Here is a 22,143-nt window from a genome sequence, read left to right as displayed (position 1 = left end):
AAAAAAATCCTTACCGTGACTTGTTTTAAAATGGTAAAACCCTCAAAAAGTAGATGCAGCGATTCATTTCCTACAAGCAACACGTGTAGCTTTACAGCTGCACCACCCTGTGAGCAGGACATGACTTTGTAATGATGGACCCACCAGCTGAACCGGCTTAGTTTTGTAGAAACCCAGTAGCAACCGAACCCCCCCCCCTGGTCCTGCACTTAACAGACAACACACTGTCACCTGAGTTACAGCCGTATAGTGCAGTATGAAGACCACGGACTGCACTACTACCGGTGCACTACGGCACCATTTAATAACATGCAAATATTCCAGGTGTTTCTTTGTTCACAGTCTCAGCCTGCCAAGTCTCAGCCTGCCATTTACCTTGTTAGAAAACCTTTAAATGTTGACAAGACCTTTACGCTTTTGAGGGTCTGAATTACGATTGTGGACACAGCATGAGTTTATCATGGAGCAGCATCTGATATGCAAACTATCACATGTTGGACTCACCTTTTGTATAAATTTAAATGATGCATATAGTATCCTAAAAACTTATTTCCACAGCCGAGTGGCAGAAATGAAAGGATCAGCTGATTAACTGACTAGTTGATCAACAGAAAATAATACTGTATATAACATATAATATCTTATAAAATGTACACAACAGCTAAGTGAATACCCTTGGGTTTTTGACGGCATGTTCACTATTACATTTTATAGACCAAACGAATTCATCTCCAAAATAATTACACATTCAATCGATGATGAAAACAATGGTGAGTCGCAGCCCCAGTTGAAATTATCAGTAACATGCAACGTCGAAAGGCAGCGAGACAACTGCTGACACTTCTGTTTTTGGCAGCGGCAGGACTATTTGTCCCATCCAGCATCCATGCATTGCGACCACTGACCATTTCACCGCCTTACTACCGGCTACATCAAAGATACTGAAAGCGCCACTCTCTCCTTTATTGTAATCGGGACGCTTATATGCTGGTGCTCACCATCACCCGTGAACTGATGACGTTGCAGCCTACTGTCGTTTTTTATCAGTCTCCTGTTGCTGTGGCTGTGACAAGGAGTGATGAGGAAATATTCGACACAGAAAAACTGGCATTAAGTTCAAAGTAATTATTGCACAAATGGCCTGGAAAAGTTAAAACTATTATTGAGCTTGTATTTGACAAATCATACTGTTTCCTCATAGTCTGCTAGCAAATGTTCTGTGGCCTGCTCCCCGACCCTGGGGTTTGGGAACATTTTCCACTAAATTCAAGAGGCATTGATGTATGATAACAACTTCTACAGCTAGTTCGGAGCACGTTCTTTGCTTGTTCAGCCCCGCACAAACAGAAACTCCTGTGGGGGGTGAAGATAAGAGCTTTAGTCTGAGAAACTCTCTGAAAACTCCAGTTGATAAAGCTGCAGAAGAATCTGCAGAGTTTCTTCAAAACAGAAGTGGCGACAGCGATCTTGGAACCATCAAGGCTTAGGGGTTACGGCATTTTGGTAGATCTGGCTGTTAAAAGTTAATTTACTCGTTGCACTCTCTGTCACTCAGCCTAGATGACGGAGCCAACAAGCTGTTTGACATGAAAGTGTACAAGTTTGAGTGATAAAAAACAGGCATTGTGGCTCAGTAAAGCAAGGAAACAAATTACACGAGCGCTGGACTCCGTCAAAAGCATCTCCTCTCTAATGACTGCTGGTGGATCGAGCCAATGAGGTAGAAAAGCTCTCCACTGGGTCGCAGCAGGCAACGAGAGCAGAGGGAGGAGAGGGAAGGAAGGAAAAAACAGGAGGATAGCAGGGATGATGGAGCAGACACAGCAAGAATAAACAGAGAGTAGGCGGAAGAGGAGGAGAGGGAGAATCTGAACTGCAGAGAGGGAAGGATGAGTTTGGGGAGAAGGGAGATGATGGCTGAGACTCCACCGGCGGAGAGATAAAAATAGAAAAGGAGCGAAGCCTCAGCTCGTCCGCTGAGGCCATTTGAATCAATTGATCATCACTGTGCAGGGGAAGTTGAAGTCTCTTATTAGATTAGAGCATCCAGAGGGCTGCAGCCGTGGTCACGCAATCTGATTCAAACCACTTTACCACCAGTACGATACGTGCCAGCGTCACCTGACGAGAGGCCGAGGAGACGTCGTGACATTTTGTAAACCGTCAAACCAACACGAGTCAGAATACAGTCGGCGAACCTCCGGAGAGGATGGTTTCATAAAGTGACTGAACAGCTCCGGGCATTTGCTGCTACAGCTATTTTAGCTGCTGTCATGTCCTCAGCAGAGGCATCAGAAACCCAACAAGGAGAGAAGCTAATCATTCATGCTGCTAAGTTTAGTTCTGATGCTGTACAACATTCAGTTTCTGTATTGGTACGAGTACAGGACAAAATTTTGTTCCGGAAACGATGTTTGAAAAAGTGGGGTCGTACTTTATTATATAAAAGGAGCAGCTTTTATGTTTTTACAACTTCCGATATTCTTTTTCAAGTGTGCCGGCGTTACACCATCTCCTACAGGGAGCGTTTGTAGCCTTAACGGAGAGCCGAAGTCAGAATTTCTTTTGTTCCGGAGGTAAGAAAAATCTCATTCAAATTCACACTGACATTTGAATTTAAAAAAAAAAAAAAAAGGTAATAACAAAAAATCCAGCAGTGGAATTACTTCTCTCATTCAGCCACGCTACCGTTGCGCAGGAACTCGATGGTCGCATTGTTTACCCCAGGGAACCAGCTGATCCAGCTGAAGCCGGCCGGCAGGATGACCAGATAAAAGGACACCCCCTTAGAGATCAGGAGGAGGGCTCCTCCCCTACGTCATCATGGGAAACGTGAGATCACTGGACAATAAGTTGGACAAACTAGCGGCCCGAGTGACACCGGAGGAACTTTCCCTGGTTTTAATGTTACGTGTTTCACAGAGACATGGTTACAGGAAGATAATCCGGATCCCATCGCTCCCCTCGACGGCTTTCAGACAGTTCAGACAGACGTGATGTAACGTTTCAGCAGCCCTGACGTTGAACTGTTAGTCATGGGGTTATACTACGTCCATACTACATTACCCTGGAGTTCTCAAACACCATCTTGGTTGTCGTTTAAATCCGACCCTCTGCTACCTCGCACATTACTTTTTGCACATTTTTTTCTATTCACTTACTGTGTATTCATTTTCTTTAAATTACTATTTTATAATAGTTTTTACTTTTTTACCTATTTACCTCGTCTTTCCTAACTGTGTGTTGTGCAACTGAAACAAAGCAATGTCCCCGCGGGGATCAATAAAGTTTTTCTGATTTCGATTCTTTGACTCACTCCATGTGTCTCGATATGGACGATCTTTTTTTATTCAATACTTCTGTGTTTTGCGGCCTATTAATGGACACCATTTCCCATAAGCCCACAGACTATGTCAAGGGGACAGGGTTAGGAGTTGGGAGTCTTAGTTTACTGAACGCTCACAAAGTACACGTTTTACTTCTCCTGCGAGACAGATGAAAGAAATGCTCAACGGGGGATTGCATTGAGTTAGAAAAGCTCTCTATGTGGCCAGACTTACAAGTTTCTTCCAGTCCGTTTATAGTGTGTCCTTTGGAATTAGACAGCCCTAAAAAATCTTTAATTAGTCCACTCCTACAGGAGTTTCTGACAGCTCATGTAGGGTGTTTTGCTGAGGGAAATGAACTCGAAAGGAATAAAATCGAGTTGGAAACATCTCAGTGTCTTAACTGCGGATGCAGAATCGTCCGTGAGGCAGCAGAGAGTTACAGCGGCCATAGAAGCCATGATGCATAAAAAAAATAAATAAATAAAAAGAACTCCAAAATCCATCGGAGTATGATTTTACCCGAGTATCATCCAGACCATAGGAGCGCTGAAAAGGTCCAGTGCAGTCTGGAAAGTACTGTTCAAAGCGTGTACTTTTCTGATTTAAGTCCGACTTAAAAGCTCACTGACACTGATTAAAATAAAATACGTGGGATGAGAAAATGAAACGAGACTGCTGCCATCAAAGAAGAAAAGAAAACATGTCAGAGCAAACAGAAAGAAATGAGTGTATACTGAAGTGATCAGAGGGGGAGAGCCAGCAGCTCTCATGGCTGCACTGCTGAAAGACGATTCCTTCTAGAGAGACGAAGGGGTTTCTGCTGACAATAGCAATATGTTGAACGTATTTATCATGTGAGCAACATAATGACAGACCACAGTGCCTGCGACTCTCTGCCGTGAAGATCAAAGATAAGAAAAGATGTGTGCTCACGCACAAAGCAGAGACGTGTCGGATGAAACGGAAGAAGGAGTTTCTATTCACATGGAAATTCATTCCTACTGGTTTTCTGCACATCTGCATCATCTGTTCAAAAAATTTCTGAGATACAACAAGTCATTTAGAGCATCAAGCCGCTCACTCTGTTCACACATGACCTATCGTCTGGGCAGGACAGCAACACGAACACCTTTCAACATTTAAAAAAAAAAAAAAAGAGCTAAACAATTTTTTTTTAAACACTTTTCTGCTTGAAGCTGCACTCAAATAAGACGAAAAACCTACCACGCATCTTAAACAGGGAGCAGCTAAAATTCACAAGTTTCAAACCCTGGTACTTTTTTCATGTCAAAACCTGTCAAGTACTGAAAGTTGGTATAAATACTGCGTTTCATACATATATGCGAAATGCATATTCTTTATAACTTATTCTCTCATCAAACAGATACTGATTTAAACAATCATTTGAAATGTCTGGCTGCTACTACTACTACTACTACTACTACTACTACTACTACTACCACTACTGCTAGTACTACTGCTACTACTGCTACTACTACTACCGCTACTACTACTACTACTACTACTACTACTACTACTACTACCACCGCTACTGCTACTAGCACTACTACTAGTAGTGGTAGTAGTGCTGTTACTGCTACTACTGTTACTACTATTACTACTACTACTGTTACTACTACTACTGCTAGTACTGCTGATATTTGTGCTACTGTTGCTACTAGCAGTAGTAGTACTACTACTGAGAATGCTAATGCTACTGCTAGTACTACTAGTGCTAGTGCTACTACTACTTATATTAATAATAATTATATTAACAACAACAACAACAACAACAACAACAACAACAACAACTTGGGTTTAACTGGAGCACTTATTTTAAAGAAATTCTTCTGGAAATCAACAGCTGTTATCTTCCTGTAGTTTTTTTCCCCCTGTAGTTAGGACCAAAACTACATAGTTCTCTACAGGACTTTTTTTCTAAATGACTTGGAGGTTAAAGGACCAAACCAAACCAGTTAAGAACGTCATCTACACGTTGATACTGAACTCAGGATCCAGTCGCAAGTCTGCATTACATGCAATGACCATAGTTGGTCCATCTAAACTTACAGCACTTACATTATATAGCACTTCCCTACCTTCACACACAAGGCACTTTTCACTCACACGCCAATGGCCTGCTCGCTGGCAGCAACTTGGGGTTCGGCGCCTTGCCCAACGACACTTCCGACATGCGGACGGGACGAGCCGGGGATTGAACTGCCGAGCCTGCGCCTAGTGGACGAGCCGCTCCACCTCCTGAGCCACAGCCGACACTATGTACCGCCTGTGGTCTTCTGCAGCGCACGTGTCTGAATACTGTGTGGAAATGGTTGCCAAACTACTGCTGCGAGAACGTCAAAATAAACCGTATCAAGATGGCTTTGATGTAATGTAAATCTGAAGGTAGCGTGATGATCATTGACGACTGATCGCGTAGCACCTGGATTGGAGCTACAGAGCAGACAGGAGAGGAAAAGGGACAAACAGAGCACCAGGAACACGTCGACCATACAATGGCCACCCAACTAGTCCAAAACTTTTACTGTGCTGATGTTGACTCTGTAAAATATGGCAATAGTCTGTGTCGATCTTACTTTAAAAAAATAAAAATAAAGCCTGGTTTTGGATGAGCTGCTCCCCAGCTCCCTGGTGTACTCACATATCCACACACCCTCGGACCGTTAATGAGTCTCAGGACCAGGCAGGTGGCTCTGCATCCTCATCGGAATGTCAATTATTTCCAGAATATAAAATTGCGCTGGTGCCCTGCTCCGCAAACAACAAACACCACGAGGACAACAAACAGGAGGGAAATATCTGGAAGTATCCAAGCGTTTGATGTCAACGAGGCCGATGTGGGCAGCTGCTACCTCAAGGTATATGTTGTGTGTGTGTGTGTGTGTGTGTAGGTCGTTATCAGCTGAGAGCAGAGGCGCTGTGGGGGAGAATCAGCCATGACAAACCTGGGAGACAGTTTCCCTAAACAACCCGAGTGAAGTCTCAGTCCTCTTATTCTCATAATATTTCAGTTCTCTCTCTCTGCTGTCGTGTAAATCAACAGGAAAAAAAAAAAAAAAAATCTAACTGTCTTGCACTGTTAAAGGAATAATGCAACAGGACAGTTTCGGGAAACACTTTTATTGTCTCGCTTTCTGCGAGCGAGGTGTTTAAATGGATACGGATCTCGTGCCTTCGTGTTCAGCACAGAGCTGGTGGTTAGCCTAGCTTAACACAAAGACTTGAGGCAGGTGGCAACCGAAGGCCTTGCTCTATCCCAGGGTCCACGTCGACATGCTGCATCTTGTTTGCTTCCTCTGTACACAGGCGGAGTTGTAAAAAAAAAAAACGCAGTTTGTGGCTTCAGGGGGCCGTTACGAGCTGGAACCGTTTCCACGGTCGGTGCAGCGACAGTGTGCATTTGCCTGACGTCGAAGCGAGGCCGGCGGGTTTTGTACCACTGTGCCAGTGCGGAGATCAAAACCAAAACCTGTGCTCCGTGCCGTATCCGGTTAGCTAAATGTTGACAGGGGCCCGTACAGATACAGGCCACTACTTGGCCCCGCTGCCCACTGCAGACGAATATACAAGCAGTGGCACTGAAGGAGGGCAATGCTGTTTACGGAAAGAATGACCCCAAATTCTACTTGACTTTGACCTTGTTTATCAAGAACAACAGTAAAGCTTTAGGAAACCTTTAAAATACTCAAACTTCGATAGAGTGAGTGTTTTCAGTTAGTGTCTGAATGAGGTCTTTAAACTGCTAGAAAAGAAAAAAGGTGAACATCCTCCTCTATGAGAGGCGGTGTTAGACGACAACCTGAACCACGTCAGGATAAGCGACAGCTCTCCCGTGTCCTCACTTGGTGCAGGCTGAGTTAAATGCGCTAAACTAATCCCCGTTTCCGCAGGTGATCAATTATATTTGCAGGGTAGAGGGATCAAAGAGAGTTGAAACACATTGTCTGTGCAGCTGTTTGCTGCAGTTTCCCTCAAACTAACATGGTTCACACAAAAAAAAAAAAAAAAGGTCTTCAACAGCTCTGGATAAAGAAGGAAATAACTTTTACACAGTTCACAATGCGCCATTTTGCTTTAGTGTCTTTATTTATCAAATATCAAACATCAAATCTCAGTGGGTCACTGCAGGTTAGAAAAATTAAACACATTTAAATCCAAAACTATTAAATTAAAACAAGCAGCTGATTCGACAAAAAAGTAAATTAATAAATAAAAAGATGTAGAAAGTGAGCGTTTGCTGCCATTAAGCATTCCTTCACGGAATAACGCTGCCGAAGTGTGACGGAGAATTTGGTCGCTTCTTGATTTAATAAGGTTGGTGTACGCAAGCTAACTCTCCAATGTCGGGGCGTCCATGAACGCACCGACGGCAGCCTCGGCCTCAGGACACATTCATTCTCGTCTCGCCACAGATGAACCGGACACGGCCTTTTGTCACCGACGAGCTGAACACCAGAGACAGAATCAGAAATTCGGTTTTCATTTCCACCTGGAGCCCCTGACGACCTACGCGCTCAATGCAATTAACTAAGTTCCCGTCGGACAGGAAACGAGGGAAGGATCATTCGTTACAATTGACAGGACCTAGAGTTATTTTACTTTATATTTATTTTATTATAAACAACAACTCAGTGTGAGACTGAAGACTACACACCAGATTGGGGGGGGGCTGAAGTCTGCTGAATGTGCAGATCAAGCAGAAGTGATTTTGGTCTGAAGGGTTCAGCTATGAAAAGCAAACCGATTGCTTATACAAAAAGAAGCATCGTTTTCAATTTCTTCTTGCTTCACCTCTAATCAATTAAATAGTTCATGAGAATACAAACGGAACAATGGAAAGCTACAGGATCGTGCGGGCTGACACTTATTGATGCCACAGATCTTTTGATTTCAATACCAAATTCATTTTCTATGAACATTAGAAGAAAAGAAAAAAAAAAGAAAAAAAAGGAAAATGTAATGTTTTGTTTGGAGTTAAATTTAATCGTTTGGGCGCTGATAGATAGCTGGAGATAACTGAACATTAAAAGCGAAAAATCAATTAAAAGAATAGCTGCACCCCCGCTGGAGCTCCACTTTTAGACAGCTTCCTGTAAAAGACAAGAAATCGATAAATAACTAAAAAGAATCACACTGTGCTGATGCACAACAGCCCAAACGTGACCGGTTTCGCTGCTCACGCTCCACTGCTGTGGCAGCACGGCAGCAGTCTGAAAGAGAACCAGTAGAGAACTGAAATCTGTGTGTTTTTATCCGCGTGTTACCTGAATTTCACCGTTGCACATCAGACGTGGGAACGGAGAAACGGTGAAAAACGTTGCTGCGGGGGGGAGAAAGGCGCTGGACTTTTCAAAAGACTGGTCGAAATCTGTGCAGCAGAGGCCAAGATATCGTACCTTTTAGTCAAACTCCTTAGTCAAACTATGGGTCAAACTCCAGAAACGATGGACCCCACATTTCCCACAATGCAACTCACCGGAGGCTCCAGTTCTGTTGGCTATTTTTCCTCGCGTGTCTTTTTCTGTCTCCCCTCATCTCTGTTCATTAACAGATTCATAAAACACGGGCCATGGACACATTTTCAGCTCACGCAGACGCGCCCTTGCCTACTCGTTTTTCCGCTGACTTTACATGCACTTGCGCCTCCCCCCCCCTTAAATTCGCCTGGCGTTGCGTCTGGACCCACCTTCAGAACAAACGCGACGTTATTTGCCGGGAGAGTGTTGTATTTTTCATCAATCCCAGGCTCCTAAGACCTTGTAAATGTCTTCTTCCCATGTGAAATGAAATCATTTTTTTGTTTGTTTTTTTTCTTCCTCCCCGTTACTTTCCGCGAATCAGATTATTGACAGTGCATCACATCCAGCAGTGGCAGAGACAGACTTCAGCCTTGAAGCTGACAAGCTTTTGGGATTGAATGACACGTTTCCTCCGTGACGCCTGCTTCTGATGGAAGACTGAGGGCATCACGACTCCACATCAGACTCCGCCAGACTGTTGCCGAGCTACAACCAGCTGCCGGAGAGGATTTGCTTGAGACATCTGTGTTTTTACTTGTTCTAAAAGAGTTGATTACACCCATTGAAGTGCTTTACCAAGTTTAGGTGGGAGAGAGGATTCAGTGTCGTTCCCGAGAGAAGCAGCCGATGGATTTTTAAACAGCTCGACAAGACTTAGGTGTAGGTGGAAAGACAAAAACTGAGACGTGATAAACAGCGTGGGATTGCTTTTCTATTTTTTTTTTTTTTAAACTCAACGGCTCAATTACTTAGTAACAGAATAGCGACTCAGTGGAAGTGTAGAAACAAACAAACCACTGTAAAGACAGACACGAGACACGTTGCAAGAAGACAAACTCGACCCTGCGCGAGTCGTCCCCAGAGCCTGCCAGCTGGGACTCAACTGCAGTCAAACTGGAATCTTTCTGTCTCTCAAAAATCTAACTTTGTATTTCACCGCACAGGTACATGGAGGCACAAAAAGTCCCGGGAGCCTCTGCACGGGGGGGGGGACAGAGCAGGCCGTCGTCTCAACAAACGAGCGGCAGGCGGAGCAGCAGCGAAGACACCTCCGGGGACTTCATTAGCCGCCAGAAGCACCGAGCGAAACCACGGGCGGATCCGGCTGCCACGCGGGGACGCGATGCGGGCCCCCAACCTGTCAATACCCGTTTATTTATCGTGACTCGTAAATATCACCGGACTCCTGAGGAATGCAGATAACGGCGGCTGTCTGGCGGCATGGAGGTTTAATCTGTGCGACCCGCTTCGAAGTACGCCGCTTTATTCAGTTACACCTGCACAATCTAACGCCGTGCAATACAACCGTCCTGCCACTGCCTACTTTTGTGATGCCAATGATGCTCAGCTATTTATTTATTTCTTTGTTGGCGTAGTGGAGTTACTTCAACAGCATCTTTCAGCATGGAGGCCGTAGTTAGTGTGAAGGTGTCGAACTGGACTCTGTTGTGTTGAGACGACTTTCTAATACATACATGAGGGGGGCATAGTGAGTAAGGAGGACAGAACCCCTCTCAATACAGCATAGTCCAGTACAACACCAACTTTAACTATGACCTCAGTTAAAAAAAAACAAAAAACATAATTAAATTTACACATTTCCCACAATGTTGACAAAAACTGAACCTCAACTCTGTAAAGGTTAGAATTTGTGGCAGAGCCGTCGCATTGAACTGCGTTAGATCGCGTTAGAACAGGTGTTTCTAATAAAAAAAATAATAATATTTTTTTTTAAAAAGGTACACCTGATACATGGACCTGCTACGTGAAGGATCAATCTGTCACCAATTTGATAATCTGACCAACTTATTCGCCGGAGACGATGCAAGTCTTTACACCGGAGACTTCTCATTACGTGCACGTCTGTGGTAAGTACGATAGGTCAAAGGTAAAAACAGAAAGAAGCTAACGGACGTGTACGACAGACATGTTCGGGTTACACACGTTTTTTTTAATTTGATTAAAACAACACAAACTTTTCAAAGCCATCAGCGTTTAGTGTTGTCTGACCACAAACAGTCCTAAAAGACACCTAGCCAGTAAAACTGCTCGCACTCCTCTGCTGTGGAACGTATAATGGCACTGTTTTAAAAAAGGTGTTTGGCCACAGACCAGAGTATTGGACAAATTAAAAATCCGACCCGATGGTGGCGCTAGGTGAGAAATTTCACTCAAAACCACAAATGCCACGATGGGGCTGGAGGAAAGGACAAAGTGAGGAGGACCCATCCCCTGGGGATCATTAATGCCTGCGTCAACTCATCCCACGGCGACAGGCCGACCGACGGGCCAACGCCGCCGTCCCTAGAGCCGTGCTACACGCTAGCGTGGCTAAACACGTCAAAACACGCAATAGTTCCACTTGTTCACCCTGGGTACTCGCTGATTTTCTGTTCTTCATCGTCGTCGTCATCATCATGAACTGAATATCATTGTGTTTTGGACCAAAAAAAAAAAAAAAAAATTTGATGAAGCGGTCACTGATTAAACACTTGACTCGATAATTAATCAGTTGCATCATTACTTTCTGTTTTGTCCCGGTTACATAGCAACAGAACAAACCAGTAAAAAACAGAGTCCATCAGCGTTATGAAAGTGGCTGAGGGCGAATATTTGTTTTAACTTTGCAGCAGAAAACATATAGAACTAAAAATTCACTGTTGTGTTTGGGGCTCGAAAAGCCAACATGTTCTCTTTTTCGTTCTTCATACCAGCAAACAATCACATTTTCTCATTGAAAGAATAAAGACCAAGTTAAACATTTAAAATCTTTGACATTTTTTAAATCTTTTTTATTTAAAATCAAAGCTGACAGACCTGACTTTGCCAGTGTAAACAAACTCCCTCGCTTTCCCCTCGTCCTCAGAGAGGAAACAAGCAGGAGGAAAAAGAAAGAAAAAACAAAACCCTGCCGTTCTCTCCATCTTTCCTGCCAGGCGTTTCCTGGTCGTGACTCCGGAGAGCTCGGTAGTTCCTCTTCTGCGCCTCACCGCAGGGACACAGACGCAGGGGGCTGACTCCGACACGCTCGGACCGATACAGCTCAGTTCGCGCGGACGCCGCGTGGGACGAGGCGATTCGGCCCCTGCGGTCGCCGGCGTTCGCTGTGTTGGACTGAAACGTGCTGAAATCCGTTGCTACCGTGTCTCCACCCATGCACGTTCAGCAAATGACCGGGCGAGTGCAAGGGTGCCGGGAGCGAAACCACGTCGTTTGCTCCGTCAAACTCTTAACCACAAAGAACGGTTTCCTGAGGCCCGAAGCTTCTCAGCGGCGGTCGGTCCTGAGCTGCAGTCACCACCCGGGGAACTTCTCCCAGTTTTGCCGAAAGTAGAAGCGTAGATATGCAATATGGTCATTACTGCCATGTGACCATCTGGTGTTTCTCGACCCTCAACGGAATGATGCTACGTGACGACATAATCGTCATGTTAGGATTTTTTTAAAAATTGCGTCGTCCAAATTTATGATTCAAAGCAAACATTAAGAAAGTGAGTTGTTGTTGTTGAAGTTTTTACTTTACATATTTGAAAAAATCTGTCTTAAGAAAATAAAAAATAAAAAATAAATATCTTGTTTTGTCTGACCAACAGTTTATATTTGTTATAAAACTGAGAAAAGCAGCAAATCCATTCATGGAAGAAAAGAAAAACAAATTGTGTGTCCAATACTTTGGTTTATGATCAAATACCTGTTAAACTGATGACCCTCCCATCAGACCCAGCTGTGCTCCGCGTTCACTGCCAGTTAGCAAACGTTAGCACGCTAAAACCCGGCGATCGTCGTACCCGCTGGACGTCAGCTTGTCAGAATTGCCGTTTTGAGCGGTTGAACGTGCTGACGTTAGCATCTAACTTAAAAGAATCGCCGGAACAGCGTACGGCCTGTGGATCGATGGCTTAGATGACTGGCTGATAATCACAACTGGTGATTAACTGTCTGTTGATCTACTAATTGACCAGTCAACCAACTGCTACAGCACCAAACTACGTTACGTGACTTTACGTACATTTTCTGTGAAACATTCCAACACAGGAAAACATTTTCCAACTAGGTCACCGAGCCCTGATGGAAAATTACTGCAGCAAACAGTCTGATCATTTTTCAGCATCCGTCCACGAGAAACGCTGAGTTTTTCTTTTATCACATCTAGCGACAGAGCAAAGACTTACTTGTTTGCTGGTTTTTCAAACTCCAACACATTGATCGCGTATTTTCAAACATCTATACTGAAGCAACTACTTGGAGAAAAGCTAAAAACAACCGTGTACAGCGTTAAAGCCGCTGCACTGTAGTGTATTGTACTGTGATGCCGACTGCAGAGAGTTAGAGCTGACTGAGTCTTTGGCCCCGGGGCCGGGCCGACTCGCTGTCTGATGCTCTTCACGGAGCTCCTTGCTCCGTGAGAGCCCTGCCGAGACATCCTTTCACATCTCTGAGAGGAAGAGGAGGAGGAGGAGGAGGAGGAGAGGTTATGTAACCCTGTGAGAAGAGCTCCATCTCAGCAAATCTGACAGGGGAGGGAGAGATGACAAAGGAGGACGGAAGTTGCCTCCAGGAAATCTGTGGCCAAAAACTGCACCCACTAACCACCGAGAAGAAAAAAAAAAAAACAGCCTCCACATCAGAGGAAGTGGCTTCTTACAGCAGAGAAGCGGGAGGAGATGGTGTTTATCTTGTTTGTGTGATAAACAGCTGCCAGGGGATTAAACATGTGCAGGGAGGCATGCATGTGTCCCCGTCAGGAGGGGGTTTCTGTCAGGCCTGCCTGGAAACAGGACAAAAACATAAACGCCGGGGGGAAGAGACTGGAGGCGTCCGATGTTTGAGAGGCAAGAAGACCCAACAGGTGGGAGTTTCCTCGTTATGTCATTAAAATATCGCTCACAAAGAAATGAACATAAATATTCATAAATATTCCCTCCATTATCGGGTACTTAACTCTGGCCCCTCTCATCAGATTCCACATTTCTCTACAAATTAAATCAGAAAAGCCTCAGGGCTGCAGAACAGATTGGAGAATATTCAGAGTTGCTGCCGAGCAAGGCGAGTCCACAAGGTCAAAGGTTGTAACAGCATTCATGTGTTTCCCTACTGTAAAACAAACCCAAGGTCCCACAGGTTTCTGAGGCGGCGGCGGCGGCTCCTCACCCAGCTCTGAAGACAGAGACAACAGCAGCAGGGCAGGAGTTTCTGCAGAGCTGCAGAAAAAGTGCTCCGAAGTAACCGAGGTACACAGTTGTTCCCCCACTGTGGAGGTGAAAGCCAGTGAGGTAGCTTCAGGCTGCTGCTGCTGCTGCTCGGCCTCCCTGCAGCTACCAGCCGCACGTCGCCCAAGACTCCGCTTCAGGATTCAAGTGGTAAAGATCTTAATCAACCATCTGCAAAAACCATCTGCCTCCACGCGCAGGGTAGGAAAACCGCCGTGGCTCAGCTCCGTGGAGCTTCGAACTTTCCACCACGTTGAATTTTCTCGTCTCAAAACATGTATTACCCCTTGTGCCTCGATAAAGGAGTTAAGCTAGATTGGTTTGGATTTCTTCGTACCATTTACAACAAAAAAAAAGGGGGGGGGGTTAAAATAAGATAAGTATTGACTTCTCCTCTCGCCTCAAGGTCTAGTCGAAGTCCTGCACGGATCAGAACAGATTTCTTGCTCAGTAGGCAGAGTCCGATCAGCTGCTTTACAACCTGCAAGTAAATTATTTATTAAAATCAAAAACCTCACTGGCCTCTTTGGGAAATGACATCTCTTATTTTATCTGGACGGCCTTGGGTGAAACCTGGGCTGTTTCCTTCCTCTCGTCCTGATTCGCAACATGTTTAATCCGCTCCCGGAAGATTCTATCAATACCACACGCTCGTTCAGTTTCACAATACGAAGATCAGAAATCCCTCTGAGACAGAAGACAGAATATGCACCTACACACCTTTCATTACTTGCTGGATCTCTTACAACTCAGGAGACTTGTTCGGCAGCCTCAGCCAGATGAGCTGAGCATTAAAAAAAAAAAAAAAGAATGAGACTGAGCTCTGTGTTGAAAATGCCGGAGCAGTGCACATTTTATTTATTTCTTAACATTAGGATTGTAGATGTAATGTTCTGGCATTCCCAGTAGCGGTGCCTCCGATTCGGTTGACGGTTTCAACGCAACTGGTCGCGATCGCCGGTGGGAACCCGGTGGGGGATATCGTCCCTGCAGTGGCGGCTCCATCTGATTGGTCGGAGGATTTCTCGACTGTTCCCTGGCTGTGGCCACAAAAACGGTGGACTGCCATTCTCACGCTTCCAGCCTTCGCACAGATGTGGGACACGAGATGTCAGGCGTTAATTATTAAGAGGGTGCCGGTGGGCAGGTTTTGTTTCCGGTCGGGTGCCAAGCCGAGCAAACCGGCTGCTAGCCGTGGTCTTCTGTTTACCAGATGGATACAAGAGTGGTGTAAGTCTTCTCATCAAACTCTCACCAGCATAAGCCTCAGCGAATGAGCATATTTCCCAAGACGTCAATGTAACTGTAAACAGAATATTTCATCAGTGCACACTGCGTTCTTTTATCTGCCGACCGTCAACGCTGACTGAACCAGACGGCGATATGGGTACTGCGGTCGAATACCCGAACCCAACCGTCAGACTCCATCTTGGTCTGATGAGTCAGCAGCCCAACGATCGTGACACGTGTCCCGACTCTGGCTGAGCTCCAGAGATCCTGTGTGCGGATGGGAGAAACTTCCGGAAGGACAGCCATCACTTCAGCACTCCACCGATCCGGGTTTTATGGCAGAGTGGCCTGACGGAAGCTTCTCCTCAGTGAAAGTTTGCACACAAAAAAAACAAACAAACAAAAAAAAAAAAACTACAGGATTCTCAGACTGTGAGAAACAAGATTTTCTGGTCTGATGAAACCAGTATTAAACTGTTTGGTCCCGGTTCTAGGCGTCATGTCTGGTTTCCTCCGTACATGACGCTTAGAACCGGTTGTCCTCCTGGCTGCTTCCCCCCCGTCGCCACACAGGCTCCCCGGAGAGTGACCATCGGGTTCTTGGTGACCCCGGCTACCGATGCCCTTCTCCCCTGATCGCTCGGTTTGACCGGGGGGGGGGGGGACCATCTCAGGGACAGCGCTTACTGTAGCCGTTGGACAACACTCATTCAGAACAAGGGCCAGCCAGACAATACGGGGCGAGCATTTGCTCTGAACTGATGGAAAAAACTTTAAGTTCTACATTATCAATTCTATGTCTGGATATGTAGGTCAACGTTTATGCTGTGGGCACATTAATATGGCCATTTTCTTGTAAAACAAGAGGGAATTGGGAATGGGGGGGGGGGGTGTCTTCTATCAAACTGTCCAGTAGTGGAAGTTGGCATCAACTTGGTGCCACAGACATTTTGGTCGGTGCCACCAATAGAGAAATATCATACTCATTTCGTAGCCACTCTCCTTTATCGAGCTTTGTTACACATTTAATAAAACCCATTTCACCCATGCAATGTTTCAAACCACCCTCCAGGCAAACGGCGCAGAAAATATCCCATATTTCGCTTTTGAAAAACTTCGCGGAGTGGAGATGTCTCGTGCCAGTCCCTTCTTCACTGGACTCTACTGGGTTTTACTTTTTTTTTCTCCAAATCAGCCCTCGAGTGTTGCCACGCTGCTCCCCTTTGGGACCAGCCACGTCTGGCCAATACCTGATCAGCTCATGGAGGCTAATGTCAGTGTAAACACTGATCCAAGAGCCAGATCAGAGCATTCCCCATCAGAGCTGTGCGGAAAGTCAACGGAAACGCTGGCTGTTCTCAGATGAGCCTCGAGTCTACAGTTCACACTGCATCAGTTTTCGCCTCCGCGGACTCAACGTGACTTATTCTCATGCAGATAAGTCGTCTCCTGCCAATGAACCTTTACCCCGAGTTGTATTGATTCCTCGGTCCCGCGGCGAGGCGGAGCGGTCCGCTGGCCGGGCCCCGGGGGATTGGAACTGGCAACCCACCCGCCGGGGAGTCCGTCAACACGAGAAGCTCTACTTGCACCGAGAGATGAGAGAATCGATGCAGCGTTCTCCGGACTCTGAGTGAACCCACGCTCTGTGTGTCTATGAATCAGCACAGGGGGAAGCAGGACTTCCAGCGTGGCTGAAATGAGAGTAGGAGCTCGGGAAGCAACAGATTCCTCCTGCCAGGTCTCAGGTTCCTGTCTCGTTGGGGGGGGGCTGGATTTGATATTCCCAACTTGTGCACAAATAAACTCCCACGTCGGCCTGCTGTCACTCACCCACACATACGTGGTGACTGAAAACGCCTCCCCCGCACGTTGAGGTGAAGCACCGTGAGAGATGCTCATTAACAAGTTCCCCAGCGGGGTGGGGGTCTTCAGTCCTCGCCCCCCCCCCCAGCTCGCTCTATTAGCGGGAGCTCGTGGGGTCCAGGCTGCCCTTGCAGCCCAGCGGGCGTGCATTCATCCGAACCTGACGCAGACAAACCCGCGGAGAGCCATTCACCAAATCACCCGAGCGCGTGGCGGCCAAGGGCGGCACTTCGGCGCGCCCCGCGACCCGACACCAGCACGAGCTCCCAAAAAAAAACACACAACACAATGAACACACACACACACACACACACACACACACACACACACACACACACACACACACACACAGTGCAGTGATTCTCAACCGATCAACAGCTGTTATGGTATATTATCCCACTGAAGCCACTTTAATGGTGGCGGGCATTTTATAATGGGGGGGGGGGGTCTAGTCTCACTTTAAATATGTACGAATACAGATGATATCGAGCTACAAGTAACGCGGGTTTTAAGCAGAAGTAAACTTAAATTAATTCTGCTCTAATTTCTCTTAATTTCCGATTCGACGTGAGACGCATGTCAGGATAACCTGGCTGTTAATGCTGCTGTTACGGAGTGGTTGGTTGTTCTGTTCTGTTTCAGGTCAGTTTAAAAATATATATATATATGTATAAAAAACCAAAAAAAACAAACAAAAGCCCCGTAACGCTCAGTTCCCGTGAATGTCTTTACCGCTCTGCCAGATTCCGTCTGGATTTCCTTCGATTTAAGGTTGACATGAGGCGTGCCAAACAGATGTACGCAGCACAAACGCCCGAAAGACATAATATTGAACAGTTCAAGCTTATGCTGAATCCGGCGTTAATTCTACACGCAGCCCAGCGCTATTTTAAGAAACCTGTCCGGTTTTACAGTTCGGACCGCGTCGGTGCCCGTCGCCAGCCAGGGAGCGTTTCGGTTCGGCGACCACCGCGGAAGCAACAGGAGAACCGAACAGTAAAGTAGCTATTTGTATGAAATGCGCGATTGGTGGTGGCTCAGATGAAATCCGAATTAACCGGTAGCTTCGTAAGATTCTAGGAAGACCAAAAGGTTTGTTGTTTGTTTTTACTATTTGGCAGGTACGAGAATCAGCTTTAAATTGACATATTTTTCAAGGCAAGTTCGCCAGCGGCTCCCTGCGTACCATACAACAGGTGCAATGTCGCTTCAGTGTTCGGCGCCGACTCACCTTTTGCTGCCGCCGGGCCATGTCGGTGGGCTGCTTGGCGTTGAACGGGTAGGCTATGCACCGCAGGACGAACACATAAATCTGCAGTTTAATTTTCCTCTCCTCTTCCTCCTTCTGGATCCGCTCTCGCTCCTTCCTCTCCTCCTCTTCACCTGCAGCCCCGCTGTCTCTCGCACCCTTGCCGGGGGCGCCTCCGGGTGCGGCGGGCTGCCGCTGCCGGCCGCCCGCCCGGCTGCTGCTGCTGCTGCTGCCGCTGCTGCCGCCGCCGCCGCCGCCGTCGCCCCGTATCCCCGCCGAGGAGGCGGCGGCCGGTTTCCTCGGAGCCTCCTCCGGGGCAACTTCTGGGTCGGACTCCCCGCCGGTGTCTTCGCTGGAGGACGGGTCCAGCATGGCTCACAGCGACGGCGCGAAGAGAGAGGGAGAGAACCAACTGTTCGGGCTTTAGTTTTGTTTGTTTGTTTTAGGCGACGTGGCGTTTGACGGCTGCACTTTACCGACCGAGCGTCTCGCCCTGCCGCGCTCGGTGGTGCGTTTGGAAACGCGACCTTAGAGCTCCGTGGTGGGGGGGGTTGTTGGGTGGAGTTTTAATGGTTAATATTTAGAGGTGGTCGCCGCGTGCGCTTCGTTCCGTCGCACCGCGGTCGAATGTGTTGGAATGGCAGCTCTCTCCCTCTCTCTCTGGCGCGCGCCGCCGTCGTCGCCCGCTCGCACGGAGCTCGCGCGCGCCCTGCACACAGGTGAGCAACCTGTGGCGCCAATCGGAGATGGGGGGAACTCCGGGAGGGGAGGTCTCACTCCGTCTGCGTTTCAGCGTCAGCCACGACCGAGAGGAAAGAGGCCCGTTTCTGCCAGAGGTGGAAAAAGGAAAGGAAACTAGAGGAAATGTTGGGAATTACAAAAATAAAAGTAGTCATATTAGGTTGGCTTGTTTTTTCAGTCTGACTGCAATTCTCTTCTTTAAGTTATGATCCTTAAAGCCAGTTAGCTTAGCATAGTTTAGCACAAAGACTGGAAACAGGGGGAAGCGCTTGTCTTGGCTCCAAACGGCCACCTGTAAACCTCACGTCCAAACATTTACATTCAGTGTCTTTAAATCCTTGCAAAGTGTACAGGTTCGATTCCCAGTTTCACCAACAGAGTCGGGTGATCTGCCTCCCGCTGTTTGTGCTAAGCTACGCTCCCCGGCTGCCGGCTGCCGGCCGGCCGAGACATGAAAGTCCTTGTATCAATCCCCTCATGTAACTCCAATAATAAGCTTCTTCCCCAAAATGTCCGACGTTTCCTTTAAGATCTTCATCATCAAAATGTTAATGCAAAAATACAAATACAAAAAACACTGACAAGGGTAGAATTTGATCGATGACTCGATGCCCAATTCACTGTCTTTTTTCTGTCTTTAATTTGTTTTTTTGCTTTTGTTGTAAAGGCACAATGTATGTACCTGTAAAGTATGGCAGTGTGTGCGTGTGTGTGTGTTTCTAAAACTTGTTTGATCGTACACACATACATCTATTTGATTTATTTGTTAACACACACTATAAGCCTCCAAAATGACCGTCAGGTTGAATCAGCCTCTCGCAGCTGAAAGAGTCTCAACGAAAAATGAACATTATGACCAGTGGTGGAGGGTACCTGAGTACATTTACTTAAGTACTGTCCTTGAGTAAATGTATTTAAGTATAATTTTGAGGTACTTGTACTGTAGTCGAGTATTTCAATTTTATGCTGCTTTATTGTTCTGCTCCTCTAGATTTCACAGGTAAATGTTGTATTTTCTACTTCACCCCATTTCTTTGACAAATACAGTCACTACTTACTCATCACACTTTTGTGTGTTCTTAATATATATGTGTGTGTTTGTGTGTGTGTGTGTGTCTGTGTGTGAATGAAGCCTGTGCTCAGAGGGTGTAACTCAGGGACGCTGTGGCCACTAGAGGTCAGTGTTCCTCTGGTGCATTTTACCGCTCACCGGTCAAATTAGAGCTTTGAATATCGAAGATGTTTACAGAGCAACAAATACACATAGAAACAACAAATAGCTGGACACACAACCTGTGTGTGTGCTCGCGTTTGTGTGTGTGTGTCTGTGTGTGCAATGCTATAGCCACAACACTGGAAGTACAGGGCAGCACAACAGCTTAATGTTTTTTGATTACTGATGTTTTAATTTCAGTTTGGTCCAGTCTCATGAGTTCCCCGTTTGTTAGGTTCTTGGTTTGCTGCTTCTGCTGCGGCTACTGACGCCAACGCCCCAGTAATTATACTGTACCAGAGCACTGAGAGTGCAGGTCTAGTACATTCGTTCCTCTCGCTTTCATTTTCCATTCCAACTTTATTTACAAACAGAAAATTTCCAATTTTTCAGCTCTAATAGATCCAATCCAGATACAAACAAAAACAACACAGAAATAACATAAAAAATGAAGAAACAAAAAATAAAAATTACCGGAGCTGAGTAATCAGGTTTTGACCATTTTCAAACTATAAAATCATAACTCAAATTAGTGTTCTGTCACTCAGTATTTTGAAAAGATTAATCACTACTTATAATAAAATAAAGTAAATACAGGTACACACACAGGTTTAAGAGTTTTCAGTTTGTCAGCAGAAGTTTTCATTTGGTTCCATTTCATCCCTCAGTCCTCTTGTAAAAACCCTTACTCATTTAATCTGGCCACTCGGGGGCAGCAGAACGACCTGAAAACACCACATCTGACGTATTATCGGCTTGTGAAGTAGCTTGGGGCTAACGTGTTAGCAAACGGTCGCCCGTTTACAAATCCAGCCGATGCACGGCAACACGATCATCCCATTGGAGCTGCACCTGCGTCCACCGGATGAACGCGCAGTCCTCACTCTCCTCTCAGCTCTGGTTTGGTCTCCACCAGCTCCTCTTTAGCCGCTCGACTTTTCGCTCTCGTCGCCAGCTGGTCCCCAACTGTGTCCGCCTGCCGTGCGCTGCCGGGCAGGTGGCGCAGAGATTGTTTGTCCGGGCTCGTTTGGCGAAAGCTGAGACCGAAACACACGGCACGTGTGCTGTAAAAGGAAAACTGGCTGAAAGAGGCCGGAAAGCTCCGAAAAGCTGCAGAGTAGGTGACAATTTCCTCACGAGTTCGTGGCCACAAGTGACACCGTTCACGTTACACGTGGCCGTTTGATCCACTGTTGGTATAACAAGTAGTGACTGGTTCAGATTTAATGAAAAGCAAACAGTGAAACTGAAAGCACCTTGGCTGTTTGTTGGTAGCGTGGTATCGTTACGCCTGCGAAACGGAATTGACTCAAGACGATTTACAGGCAACTCTGACAATAAGGAGCATTCCAGTCCAACTGCCGCTCTACTGTGCCGCCATGGAAACAGTGAGCACCTGGGCTCTCGCTTTTTCCAAAAAATGAAAAAGGAATCAAGTCTGAAGAAATTCAAATTAACACGTTACTTGTTCGGTTTAATCAAATGCAACCCACGTGGAGTAAACCCAAAATCTACTGTGGCTGTGCTCCTAGAGGAGAGGCGAGGCCTGCTCACTGTCGGTTGCCAGTTGAACCCGCTGTGCTCACTCAAAAGTCTCCCCGAGCTGGCGCTGAGATGAGGTTGCAGAAACCGACCTCTCGTTCGGGAAAAAAACTCGATTATTTACATCCCTGTTTACAGAACAGCGGATGAAATAATACGAGCAGCAGATAAGGAGAGATGCGGCTCGGCTGCAGGGAGCGAGGGCTGTAAACAGGCTGTAATG

At 46.3% G+C, this 22,143-nt stretch overlaps 1 protein-coding gene across 3 annotated transcripts in view; it reads right to left on the bottom strand.

Annotated features, from left to right (window-relative positions):
• The window catches only part of cadps2 (Ca++-dependent secretion activator 2), a 194,818-nt gene extending 175,512 nt beyond the window's left edge, over positions 1-19,306 (bottom strand). For all 3 annotated transcript variants that reach the window (XM_040133508.1, XM_040133507.1, XM_040133506.1), the window contains exon 1: positions 18,407-19,306. In XM_040133508.1, coding sequence (XP_039989442.1) covers positions 18,407-18,796 — 390 coding nt within the window. In that variant the 5' untranslated portion in view covers positions 18,797-19,306. The remainder of the gene's footprint in view (positions 1-18,406) is intronic.
• Positions 19,307-22,143: the final 2,837 nt, after the last annotated feature.

This window comes from Xiphias gladius, chromosome 8, assembly GCF_016859285.1.
Source record: "Xiphias gladius isolate SHS-SW01 ecotype Sanya breed wild chromosome 8, ASM1685928v1, whole genome shotgun sequence".
Lineage (NCBI taxonomy): Eukaryota > Metazoa > Chordata > Actinopteri > Istiophoriformes > Xiphiidae > Xiphias > Xiphias gladius.
This window is presented reverse-complemented; position numbering and strand designations above follow the sequence as displayed.